The sequence below is a fragment of the Phocoena sinus genome, chromosome 3, assembly GCF_008692025.1.
Source record: "Phocoena sinus isolate mPhoSin1 chromosome 3, mPhoSin1.pri, whole genome shotgun sequence".
NCBI classification, from domain to species: domain Eukaryota; kingdom Metazoa; phylum Chordata; class Mammalia; order Artiodactyla; family Phocoenidae; genus Phocoena; species Phocoena sinus.
The window spans coordinates 8,051,612-8,063,730 of record NC_045765.1 but is presented as its reverse complement, the minus strand read 5'-3'; the positions used below and the strand labels follow the sequence as shown (position 1 = coordinate 8,063,730).

General features: G+C 55.1%; 1 protein-coding gene across 2 annotated transcripts; it reads left to right on the top strand.

The window, feature by feature from the left end:
- Positions 1-2,200: 2,200 nt before the first annotated feature.
- On the top strand, positions 2,201-10,435 carry ELAVL3 (ELAV like RNA binding protein 3). 2 transcript variants are annotated; one of them, XM_032627608.1, is made up of 6 exons: positions 2,201-2,414; positions 2,699-2,802; positions 6,344-6,497; positions 6,678-6,903; positions 7,654-7,692; positions 9,434-10,435. In XM_032627608.1, the coding sequence occupies exons 1-6, from the start codon at positions 2,210-2,212 to the stop codon at positions 9,762-9,764; spliced, it is 1,059 nt and encodes a 352-aa protein (XP_032483499.1). In that variant the 5' UTR covers positions 2,201-2,209; the 3' UTR covers positions 9,765-10,435. The 2 variants fall into 2 exon arrangements, with proteins under 2 accessions (XP_032483499.1, XP_032483498.1); XM_032627607.1 differs by having other exon boundaries at positions 9,413-10,304.
- Positions 10,436-12,119: the final 1,684 nt, after the last annotated feature.

The following is a 12,119-nucleotide window of genomic DNA, read 5'->3' as shown; positions in this document are numbered from 1 at the left end:
ACCTGCTGGCTCTTTCTAATTCTGTGGCCACAACAGATATTGCTCATCGATCACAGTCATCTTTACTGCTGAAACTGAATATAGCTTTAAATCCTTCTTAATTCATCCGTCTAGGAAGACTCTACCAATCTATTTGGGTTTCTAGGTAAGGGCAACCTATTCACCAACTGTGACATAGGAGAAGACCTAAGGAAATGCTAGCTACTTTCCCTTCCCATGCCCATGACAGACAATACCAATCAATCCCAGCCCTCTTTCGTCTGAGCCCAGACATGGCTTTATAATTCTTCTCTACATGGCCCTTAAGATAGCCATTACTAATTGTTTTGAATTTTCGGCAAAGTGAACCAGAGGCCCCAGGAGGATAAGGAGCATATCCAAGGACACACAGCGAAGAGTTATCAGAGCTGGTACCTGCCTGGTTGACTGTCATAGAGAATGGTAGAGTGGTCTTCAGGTCTAGACAGGTCTGCATTTGCATTCCAGTGCCACCACTGATATGCTGTGTGACTTCAACAAGTTCCTTAACATCTCGGAGCCTCAAATTCCTTATTTGTCATAGCATAATAAACTTCTACCTGAGCCTCTGTGTGAATTAAATTTTAAAAAAGCATATCTTCCTGAATATAGAGGTTAAAAATCCTAAACAAAGAACCATAAAAAATTTGGCAAATCAAACAATGTATATAAACAAAACTGCAACATGACCAAGTTTAGTGTAGCTTAGGAAAGTTGACTTAATATTGGAAAATCAATTAATGTAATTTATTACATGAACATATTAAAGCAGGCTTCTCCGGTGGTGCAGTGGTTAAGAATCCGCCTGTCAATGCAAGGGACACAGGTTTGATCCCTGATCCGGGAAGATACCACATGCTGCGGAGCAACTAAGCCCATGCACCACAACTACTGAGCCTGCGCTCTAGAGTCCTCAAGCCACAACTACTGAGCCCGCATGCTGCAACTACTGAAGCCGCGTGCCTAGAGCCTGTGATCCACAACAAGAGAAGCCACCACAATAAGAAGCCCGCGCACCGCAACCAAGAGTAGCCCCTGCTCGCCACAACTAGAGAAAGCCGCACACAACAACGAAGACCCAACGCAGCCATAAATTAATTAATTAATTTTAAAAAATAAAAATAAAAAGCCCTCTTCCCTACCTGTTAAAAAAAATATTGAAGCAAAAAATCATCTCAATAGATGCAGAAAAAGATATTCAATAAAATTCAATATCCATTCCTTAAAAAAAATCTTGTTAAGATACTAGGAATAAAATTAAACATTCTTAACTTGATAAAGGCCATCTGCCAAAAAACCTATAGTAAAGATCATATTTAGCTGTGAAATGTTTAAAACATTTCCTTTAATGTGAAGAATAAAGAAGCCAATGTCACAATGTAGCCCCTACAACAAGACAAGAAAAATAAATAACAGGTATAGATTGGAGATAAAGAAATAAAACTGTCATTATATTTGCAGGTGTTATTATGATATACATAAAAAACCCAAAATGGCTCAGTGGAAAACCTGTGGGGGTAAATTATGCATGAAGCAAAAGAAATATTAACACATTTGGGATAGGAATTACATTTGGTGGGAAGAGCAAAGTACATGGTCAGGTTTGGGATTATGAGGGCTTCAAAGCTAATAAAAATGTTGTAATTCTTATTCTGAATACAAAGTATTAATTTCATTATTCTAAAAATGCAGACTGGCTATAGACAAACAGGCAGGCATACGTGCAAATGGGCACACATGGCATTAATATATGGACTTTTTCAGAGTAAAATCACCTGTAAAGTATTTTGCCCAGTGCTCAAGAAGTGGAAGGGGGGCTTCCCTGGTGGCGCAGTGGTTGGGAGTCTGCCTGCCGATGCAGGAGACGCGGGTTCGTGCCCCGGTCCGGGAAGATCCCACATGCCGCGGAGAGGCTGGGCCCGTGAGCCATGGCCACTGAGCCTGTGCGTCCGGAGCCTGTGCTCTGCAGCGGGAGAGCCCACAACAGTGAGAGGCCTGCGTACAGAAAAAAAAAAAAAAAAGAAGTGGAAGGGACTATAAGAATAATACCTTATCCCCTCTGTATGTTCAAGCCTATGCAGACCTGATTGATCTGTCACCACCAAGCCCCTCCTCACTCCCACTGGTCCCTGGTGTGGGAACTGGGCCGTGAGTGGGTGCGGCCTGTTGTCTCCAGCAGATACTCGGGGCCATGGAGTCTCAGGTGGCGGGGGGCCCGGCTGGCCCGGCCCTGCCCAACGGGCCACTCCTTGGTACAAACGGAGCCAGTGATGACAGCAAGACCAACCTCATCGTCAACTACCTGCCCCAGAACATGACCCAGGATGAGTTCAAGAGTCTCTTCGGCAGCATTGGTGACATTGAGTCCTGCAAGTTGGTTCGGGACAAGATCACAGGTGTGGCTGCTGGCAGGTGGGGGGTGGGGATAGGGGACAGAGATGGTAGCCTCAGGAGTACAGGTGTGGTGTAGACAGGTGTGACCCCAGGTGGGAGGTGATGGGAGCAGGTGGGACCCTGGGGGGTCTGAGCTATCCTCAGGATATGGTAGTACTCTGGGGGTAACAAATAAGGGTGGAATCTTGGTTCTCATAACCTTGAGGGGGGTGGTCAGTCTCTCAGGCCAGGGTCTGGGAGGACACTGGCAGGTCCAGGGAGGTCATTGTCCTGGTCCTGCCTGCAGGGCAGAGCCTCGGCTACGGGTTTGTGAACTACTCTGACCCCAACGATGCAGACAAAGCCATCAACACCCTCAACGGCCTCAAACTGCAGACGAAGACCATCAAGGTCAGCGCCTTCGTTCCCCACTGCCACCCATCCCTGTGACTTCCCATCTTGGCTGTGCCCATTTCCTCTTTATTACTGCCCACCTGGACTGACCCTTTCATGGCCACCCAGCCCCCCACGACCATACCCTCCCCATACATCCATTCCCCCCACTGCTGCCCATCCTCCCCCATGGCTCATCCCCTAAGGGGTTCAAATCACTCCCCAAAGGCTTTCTGGCTGGGGTCCCGGGGCCAATGGCTCTGCCTCTCTGAACCTCAGTTCCCTCTCTTGTCAATGGGGAGATGATCAGCCCCACATTCTCCGGCAACTCAAGGAGTCAGCCAGGCCCTGGAGGTACCCACCCCCTCAGCAGTAGGAGAGAGTGACCAGGGTCTGGTGGGCAGCCCTCTCCTTGCCTTTGTCATGGAAATGGGGGAGAGGTGGGGGCCCATCTGCCATCTGGAGCCTAACTAGGGTCTGGGAGGGTGGGATTAGGGGTGGGCCCTTCCCCCACCTTTGTACAATGCCCCTCGCCCCATGACCTCCCCCTCTCAGCAGCTGCAGCTGGGACCCTGCTAGCCCAGGTTCCCGGGAGGCCGTGGGGGTTGCAGGGAATCACCATGGAAACCCCCTCTCTAGGTTTGCCTGTGGGTGTCTGGGCTCCGCCCCACAAATCTGCTCCTGAACCCTGGGGGAGGCTGGGCTGGGGAGGATGCCCATCTGGCCCCCAGTTCGCCATGGGAACAGAGGTGCCGGAATCTCTTCCTCTCCCTGGTGTGGAGGCTGACAAGGGCCTGATGGTCCCTCCATGGCCAAGTAGACCCAGAAGCCCCCAGGTTGTGAGAGTGGACCCTAGTGATGAACTGTACGACCCAGAGGGCCACTGTGTGCGTGTGATGTGGTGCATATGTTGGGGGGGGGACCCTGAGCTATAAGACATGGTGTTTGTGGGACCCCCTGGCTATGGGACCCCCTGGCCATGTGAGTGGCTGTTGTCATGTGGGTCTGGCTGTTATAGACGAGGGTGTGTCACCTTGTGTCTGTGAGACGTGGTGTTTATTTGACAGGTGCTTCGTGATGCACTGCGACTCCAGCTGTGACCTGGTGGGGCTGCGTGGGTGTGTCTGGTTGTGACAGGGTGTTTGTGTGTTACGGTGAAGTTGTGTGGGTGTGTCTACTTGTGCCCCATTCAGGATGGAACGTGTGTGACATGGAGGGCTTGTGTGGTGGTGTGACAGGTGTGTGGTTCTGCGACCCTTACTGCAATTATCCCAGACCCCCAGAGTCACCGTGAATGTGGCGGTGGCCTTGTGTCACCCTCCTGCTGGTGTAGTCACCACAGCTGTGCAGTGAGTACCAGAGCGTGGCCCTCTGTGTGGGTGTATGTGCATACATGTGCATCTGCCTGGGTGGCTGTGGTGTGTGGTTGGTCCTGACTAGGTGTTCCAGCAGATTCTGCCCACAATAGTTCCAGCCATTCATCGTGTGCCAGTGAGGGGGTGTGGGGGGAGCCCACACCACGCGAGGGACCTGGGTCAGCCCATGTCATGGAAGGATGGGAAAGGCCCCTGAACACTTACTCTGTGCCTCAGATGACCCCTGACCCCAAAACCCACCCAGGAGCTGAGACTCCCCTCCCCTCTCCCCCAGCTCCAATCCATCAACAAGTCCTCACCCCTCAAAACTCACAGCCCCACGGGGTAGGGGAGAGTGGAAACCATCAAATACATGGCCATGAGTTTTAATTATTATTACAGAAATAATAGCAGCTGTGGTGTTTGTCTTTTTCTGGAGGATCCCAGGTGTGCACAATTGCATCAGTTAGAATCCCCCTGCCCCCACCCCATGAACACCCTCACCCCCATCCGCCCTTGGCCTAATTTATTCATTTTGTTCGTTTTTTAATTAGCTATTTCTAATGAAGTAATATGCCCTCACAACTCACCACCCCAAACAAAAGCCAGACCCTTTACAATGACCCCCATCTACCCAGAGGTTAATTTAGAAGAAACAGAAAATAGACATCAGCAGAAATAAGGGGGAACGGAGCTTATCCCACCTCGCCTCCCCCACCAGCTCTAGGTCACCCTGTTAGCGTTTAGGGGTGGGCCCTCCAGACCATGTTTCCAGGACATTGATAAACACACAATGAGATGGGGTCACACAATACTCGCTGCTCTGTAAATGGACTTTTCTTTCCCCCACTTTACAATACTCACCAGTGTTTCGGGGAAATAAATATACACGTCCACCATTTTTTAAACAGCTGCAGAGTTTCATTGTTGGGCTGGACCATAACTAATGACATGAATGGAAGGATCATACTAAGACGTGTCTAATTCACAGCTGAGAGAAGGGCTTTGACAGAGAGTAACAGGGATAAGGGTGGAGGACCAAATTCAGATGGGAACGGACAGGAAGGATATTTCAACTGAGACCTGGAGAAGAAAAGTAAGGAAGAGAGTTGCAAGCACAGCGGACAGCAAGTGCAAAGGCCCTGAGGGTGAAGCACACCTAGTGTGTCTGGGGAATGTGGAAGAGGCCCATGTGCCTGGAATAGAGATGTGGAGGGGGACAGTGGGCAGAGATGAGGGTAGGGGGGTGATGGGGCAGGTCGTGAAGGGCCTTGTGGCCCTGAGAAGCACTTTAACTCAGGAAGGTGGGAGCCACGGAGGGCTCTAAACAGAGGAGGGATGTGACCTGGCTGAGATGCTCACAGGTGCCCCCTGGCTGCTGTGGGGGGAACAGCCTGTGGGGGGGGAGGGTGGAGCAGGGAACCAGGGCAGAGACTGCTGTACTGGTCAGGGTGAGCAATGGTAGGGCAGTGGAAATGGGGACAAGTGTGTGAATTCTATCCAGATAATGAGGAAGGTGGGGCTGACAGGATGGATGGTGGTTGGATGCGGGTGTGACAGGCATTGAGGACAACCCGAGGCTGGGGACCTGAGCAGCCAGGAGGACAGAACTGTCATTACTGAGTTAGGGCGAGTCAGGGGTGCTGAGTGTGATCCCCCATGAGGCCTCCTCGTGGGGTACCTGAAGGCAGGTGTCACGCAGGTGTGCAGCTCAGGGGCCAGGCGCATGCTGGGCTCGGACATTTGGGAGTTGTCGGGGTTGAGCTGGGCGCTAAAGATCTGAGGGGCCCACTGTAGTCGGGAAGAGAAGGGGCCAGCCAGCATCCCAGGTTCACTTTCCAAGGGAGTGGGACGTGTCAATGTTGATGGAATATCCAGCCTGAGAACATGAGCTAGAGATGTGAGGGTCCCTGAGGCCCCCAGGGAGACATGTGACCCCAAGGGCGCAGCTCCTTTGACCTCCTCGGATGACAGGTCCCTCTCACCGCTCTACGCGGGCAGGGCCACGCTGTCTTGGTCACAGCCACATCCCCTCCCCCAAGCCCTGGTTGACCCCACCCACCACCCATGGTGACTACTCGCGGTATTTGTTGAATAAACGGATGAGGGATTTCTGTTGCTCAGTGGCGGTTTGAATGTGGCCTCTCCCTCCCCATTTGAAATGGGCTTGCCCTCACCCCTGTCCGCCTGACACCCTCCCCCAGGTGTCCTATGCCAGACCCAGCTCCGCCTCCATCCGGGATGCGAACCTGTACGTCAGCGGGCTCCCTAAGACCATGAGTCAGAAAGAGATGGAGCAGCTGTTCTCCCAGTACGGCCGCATCATCACTTCTCGCATCCTGGTGGACCAGGTCACAGGTCAGGCTGCCGGGGAGAGTGCACCTGGCGGGGGCGGGGGGGGGAGGGCACTGGGCTAAGGGGCCCAGGTGGGACCTGAGTGGAGAAACCGGAAATAGCGGCGAGGGGGGGCGGGGTCACGCAGGAGGGGGCGGGTCCCCAGGAGGGGGCGGGACCCATGACGCCCTCGCGCCCCGGCAGGTGTCTCTCGGGGTGTGGGATTCATCCGCTTTGACAAGAGGATTGAGGCCGAGGAGGCTATCAAAGGACTGAACGGGCAGAAGCCGCTAGGTGCGGCCGAGCCCATCACGGTCAAGTTTGCCAACAACCCGAGTCAGAAGACCGGGCAGGCCCTGCTCACTCACCTCTACCAGTCCTCCGCCAGGCGCTACGCAGGCCCCCTGCACCATCAGACACAGCGCTTCCGGTGAGCCCCCTGCCGCTCCCTGCCCCCCAGACGTCCCAGACCCCCAGGGCCGGATGCCCTAGGCTTGCAGGTGCCCTCGCCGAACCCCATTTCTGCAGGGCGGAGAGAAACCAGGGCAAAAGGGGAAACGTGGGGGTCTGTCAGGTGCTGAGGCCAGACCCTAGTATACAGCAGGCGCTCAATGTGTGCAGGCCACTAAGAGTGGCATTATTGGCGTCAGTAGTTTTAGAATCACCTGACCAGGCCCAGCTCTGACTGCCAACCCACCCCCTCCCCCACCCCGCCAAGGGCACGTGGCTTCAGCTCCCTGCTGGCCAGGCACCCTTACTTTTTCTGCGTAGCGACCCCGTGAGGACAGAACTTGTCCTCATTTTACGGACGGGGACCCTGAGGCTCAGAGAGGCGTTGTCACTTGCCTGGCCCAGGCACTTTGGAGAAGAGACTTCCCTTCTCGGGACCCAAGCCCCGGATTGGGGGGTGGGGGGCAGGCGAGCAGGGCTGGGCGGCCGGGAGGGGGAGGACGAGGACGCCAGTGCAGGCTGGGCAGCAGCAGGGCAGGCAAGAGGCGGTGCCCGAGTGACCACGGTTCCGTGCCAGGCAGTGTCCAGCCTGGCGGGGAGCAGGCAGGCGGGGGCAGGGCTGGCACTGCTGGATGGCTGGGTGGGGGCGGGGAGGGCAGGCTGGCTGCCCGGTGTCACAGCCGGGGGTGTGCCCAGAAGCCACCAGTGACCACCCCTTCTGCCTCCACAGGCTGGACAATTTGCTCAACATGGCCTACGGAGTCAAGAGGTAACAGTGCCCCCGCCCCGCTGCCCCCAGCCCCTCGCCGTCCCTCCTTGGACCCTTTTGTCCTTATGGCCCCCATCCCCCACCTCATCCCCCAGGACCACCCCTGTCTGGGCATAGTGTGGCCATTAAGAGATCTGGGGGCTCTTGAGCCTACTAAATGCCTAGAAAGTGCTACTACAGAATCTGGATCTGGGGGGCCTGTCTGTGGCCTCCTCCACCCCACTGAAAGGCAGGCAGTGTTGCCCGGGTCACAGCTGTGCCCCTACTGGCCACTGTTGATCATCTATGCTAAGGGTCACAGAATGCCCCCTTCTGCCTCATAGCTGGGGGTGGACCTTGAGGCCCCCCACCCGCTCCATTGTCCACATCCCTGATCCTCTGAAGGTCCCCATGTTTATAGCATCAAGAGCTATTGAGCACATGCTGAGGGCCAGGAGCTTGGCTCTGAGCTGGGGACCCAGTGTGGCCTGGCCAGACTTGGCCCCTGGTGGAGATGGAATGATACTGAGCATGGTGCTTGGCACGGAGTGCAGGCTCACTCAGTTTAAAAGGCAGTGTCTCTTATGATTATGGTTACTGTTATTACTTATTTCAGTCCACTGGGGAAGGAGACAGATGAACCGTGATCTGGGCTGTGAAGGGGGCAGGAGACGGGATGATAAGGATCCAGTGGAGACATCACGCAGGAGACAGGGCCAGAGCAGAACTGGAGTTCCTGGCAGCAAGAACGGCTTGTGCAAAGGCCAGGAGGAGGGAGTGAGCCCAGTGATCAAATGAATGGCTCAGGAAGGCAGGGAGCCAATGCCCCTTCACTCGTTCGTTCACTCCACAGACCCCACCCCCACCCCCCGAGGGCCTACTGGTGCTGGGAGCTGTTCTGGGCTGGGACACCGAGGGAATAGAACCTTGCAGGGAAGATGGAGCTAAGGATAAATACATGATTTAAATAGAAAAAGGCCTGGGGACTTCCCGGGTTGTCCAATGGTTAGGGCTCTGAGCTTCCACTACAGGGGGCACGGGTTCGATCCCTGGTCAGGGAATTAAGATCCCACATGCCGCGTGGTGAGGCCAAAAAATACATACATACATACATAGGAAAAGGCCAGAGAGGGCCAGAGGGAGGAGGTGGCCACTATATGAGTCAAAGGAGGCCACCCCGGGGAAGTGACAGCTGAGCTGAGACATGAATAACGAGAGGGGGCGCTTAAAGCCCTCGCTCGCACCCTGGTTCCAGCGCTGCCCTTCCGGGTGGGCCTCCACCTGGCAGGATGGCCAGTGGGGCAAAAGGGGCAGCATCGCCAAGGGCGGGATCAGGGTGGTGCCCGAGTGGGGGTGAGGGCAGGAGTTGGGTGGGAAGAGGTGTCAAGGGAAGGGTGGTGGCCAGATGTGGGGAGGGGGTCAGTGTCAAGAGGGCTGAGGACCAGGTAGGGTCCAAGGTCAGGGAGTCGGGGTGCATAGGGGCTCAGGGCAAGATCGCAGGTGAGGACCTAACGTTTAGGGAGGGTCAGAGGTCAGGACAGGGCTCCAGGTCAGGATGGAGATCGGGGGCTGGTGTATCAGAGTGGCTCAGAGTCTGGGGCTTAAGGCGGGGTCACAGACGGAGGTCACGGGGCCAAGGCAGGGGTCACATAGTCCCGAGGTCTCCGCACAGTCAGAGGTCATGACAGGGTCAGGGGGCATGCCGGGGGTAAGGGCAGAGCCCGCGTGACCCCCAAAGTAGTCCCCTGTCGCTCATCGCCAGGTTCTCACCCATCGCCATCGACGGCATGAGCGGCCTCGCGGGCGTCGGCCTGTCGGGGGGCGCGGCGGGCGCTGGCTGGTGCATCTTCGTGTACAACCTGTCTCCAGAGGCGGATGAGAGTGTGCTGTGGCAGCTGTTCGGGCCCTTCGGGGCAGTCACCAATGTCAAGGTCATCCGCGACTTTACCACCAACAAGTGCAAGGGCTTCGGCTTCGTCACCATGACCAACTATGACGAGGCGGCCATGGCCATCGCCAGCCTCAACGGCTACCGCCTGGGCGAGCGCGTGCTGCAGGTGTCCTTCAAGACCAGCAAACAGCACAAGGCCTGAGCCACCGCCGCCCTCCCCACCCTTCCCGGGCAGCAGAGACAGAGAGAGAGAGAGAGAAAGAGAGAGATTGAGAGAGAGAGAGAGACAGGGGCCCGAGAGAGACAGCGCAGGCAGACCACGGACGGCACGAGGGCCCCGTGTCCCTGCAGAAGCCACAGGGTGAGCACTCGGTGGGAGGGTCTGCAGGGAATGGGAGGGCTCCTGGGGGTCCCCCACCCCGTCCTCCTGCCCCTCCCCCCCAGGCTGGGCTGTTCACTCTCTCGTCTTGGTTTTGTTCATGGTGAAGGTTTTTGTTTCCTTTTTCGGCTAAAGTGAAAGCAGAGATGTGCCCCCAGCACACCCTCAACCACCCTCCGTGGATGGCTTGGGGAAGGGGTGCCGGGGGTGCCCTCCCAGGCCCCCTTGCCCAGGCCTCCCCAACACCTAGGTGAGCCTGAGAGGGGGGAACAGGTTTAAAAATCCCCAAAAAAGCGAAACGTGAGAGGGGTGTGGGCATCCCTGGCCCAGAGCCCCTTGGTGGAATGTGAGGGGCAGGGGGAGGGGCTGGAAACAGAAACACAATGATAAAAACGGGGGGTGGGAGGGGAAGAAAAACTCTATTTTTGTAAAAAGGGAAAAAAGACCTCGTGGAGAATTTTTACTGGGGATTCTTGAACTTGAAAAAAAAAAAACACAAAAAAAGACAAAAAAAAAAAAAGAAAATATTTTGGCAGGTTATGTTTACCAACTGGGGCAGGGACACAGGGAGCAGGGCTTAGGAGCTGAGGGTCCATGGGGCCACACAGAGAAACACAGCCACGCAAAGACACACAGGGACACACACACACACACCCCACAGGGATACACAGCAGCACAGACGGACCCAGAGACACGCCTCAGGAACTCCCTGGCCCAATTCAGACACGTAGACATAAACAACAGAAGACTGAAGTATGGGGCTGTGTAAATGTGGCCATGGTGGACGTGGGCAGATGCGGCCACGGGCAGATGTGGACACTGGTGAATGTGGCCGGGGACAAATGTGGACACGTGCACACGTGGACATGGGAACATTTCCGCACGTGCCTGTGGCCACATGGAAGTGGAGACAGTTACATTTGGACACACAAATCTAGACACCCAGTCATGGAGAAACATAGTCACAATACCCAGAGACACACAGACATGCCCACAGCATCCCTCAGGCCCAGGCGAGAGGTCACAGCCCAGACCCCAGCCCAGTCCATAGCCCACTTCCTCCAGCGAGGCCGGCCCACCCCTCCTCCTGGCACTCAGCCCCACTCGCCCCTGCCCCAGGTTCTCTGCAGAGCTCTCTCCTGGCTCCTCAATGGTCCCTGCCGCCCACGAACACAGGCGTGAACACACAGCGTCCATGCATCCAGACACACGATACCTCGTTGTCCTTTTGGCATCATGGTGGGCTGGAGGCAGCCCACCCAACGCTTGAGGCCAAAGGACCCCCATCCCTGGGGCTGAGCCTCCCTGGGCCGAGGCCCTGGCCCACGAGGCCGAGGGGGAGGCCAGGCCCTGAGCCTCTCCACTCCAGAGCCTCCTCAGCAGCAAGTGCCCCGACACTCCCCGCCAGGCCCAGGGTGGATGGGCCCAGGGGCCCAGCCCCGCATTCTCTTTCCGTCCACTTGTCACCCCCTTTCAGTTTGTTGGGTTTTTCCGTCTTTCCAGATCAGTGAGGGCAGTGGACGCAGCCCCTATCCCGAGCCCCGGCCTTGGCTTCTGTCTGGACTTTCCATCCCCCTAGTTTTCACTCTTTGTAAAAAACAAACAAACAAAAATCCAATAGAAGCCAAAAGCCGGAGCCCCCTGGGAGCCCTTGAAGCCCCCACCCCCCGCAGAGGGCCCAGTCAGAACTGAGAATGGCAAACCCCGATTTTAGCCTCAGTGCCCTTTCTGTGGTGTCCCTGCATTTGGTGTCTGGCCATGGCCCCATCTGACTGCCCAGCTCTCTCTCCCCCACCCCTCCCGGTGTTGTTGTTATTAAACGTCTGTGGAGCTTCTGCTGCAAGGAACAAAAAGAAAAAAAAAAATCAAAAAAGCGACAAAAAAACACAAACAGAAGAGAAAAAAAGCGACAAAAAAAAGGAAGAGAAAAAAAAACAAAACAAAACCACACACACAGAAGAGATTTAAAAAAAAAAAAGGAAAAAAAAAAAAAAAACAAAACAGACATAAACTGGCACCAGTTAACTTTCTTGTACTTTTTTGCCGAATTGAGCTTCTTGTAGTTTTAACTTATTGCTATGTTAACTATTTATCCTCCTTGTTGCCCTGTAAGGACATTTGTGTATATTTCTGTTCCTTCATCCAGTTTGCAAGTTTAAAGGAACCACGATGTTCTCT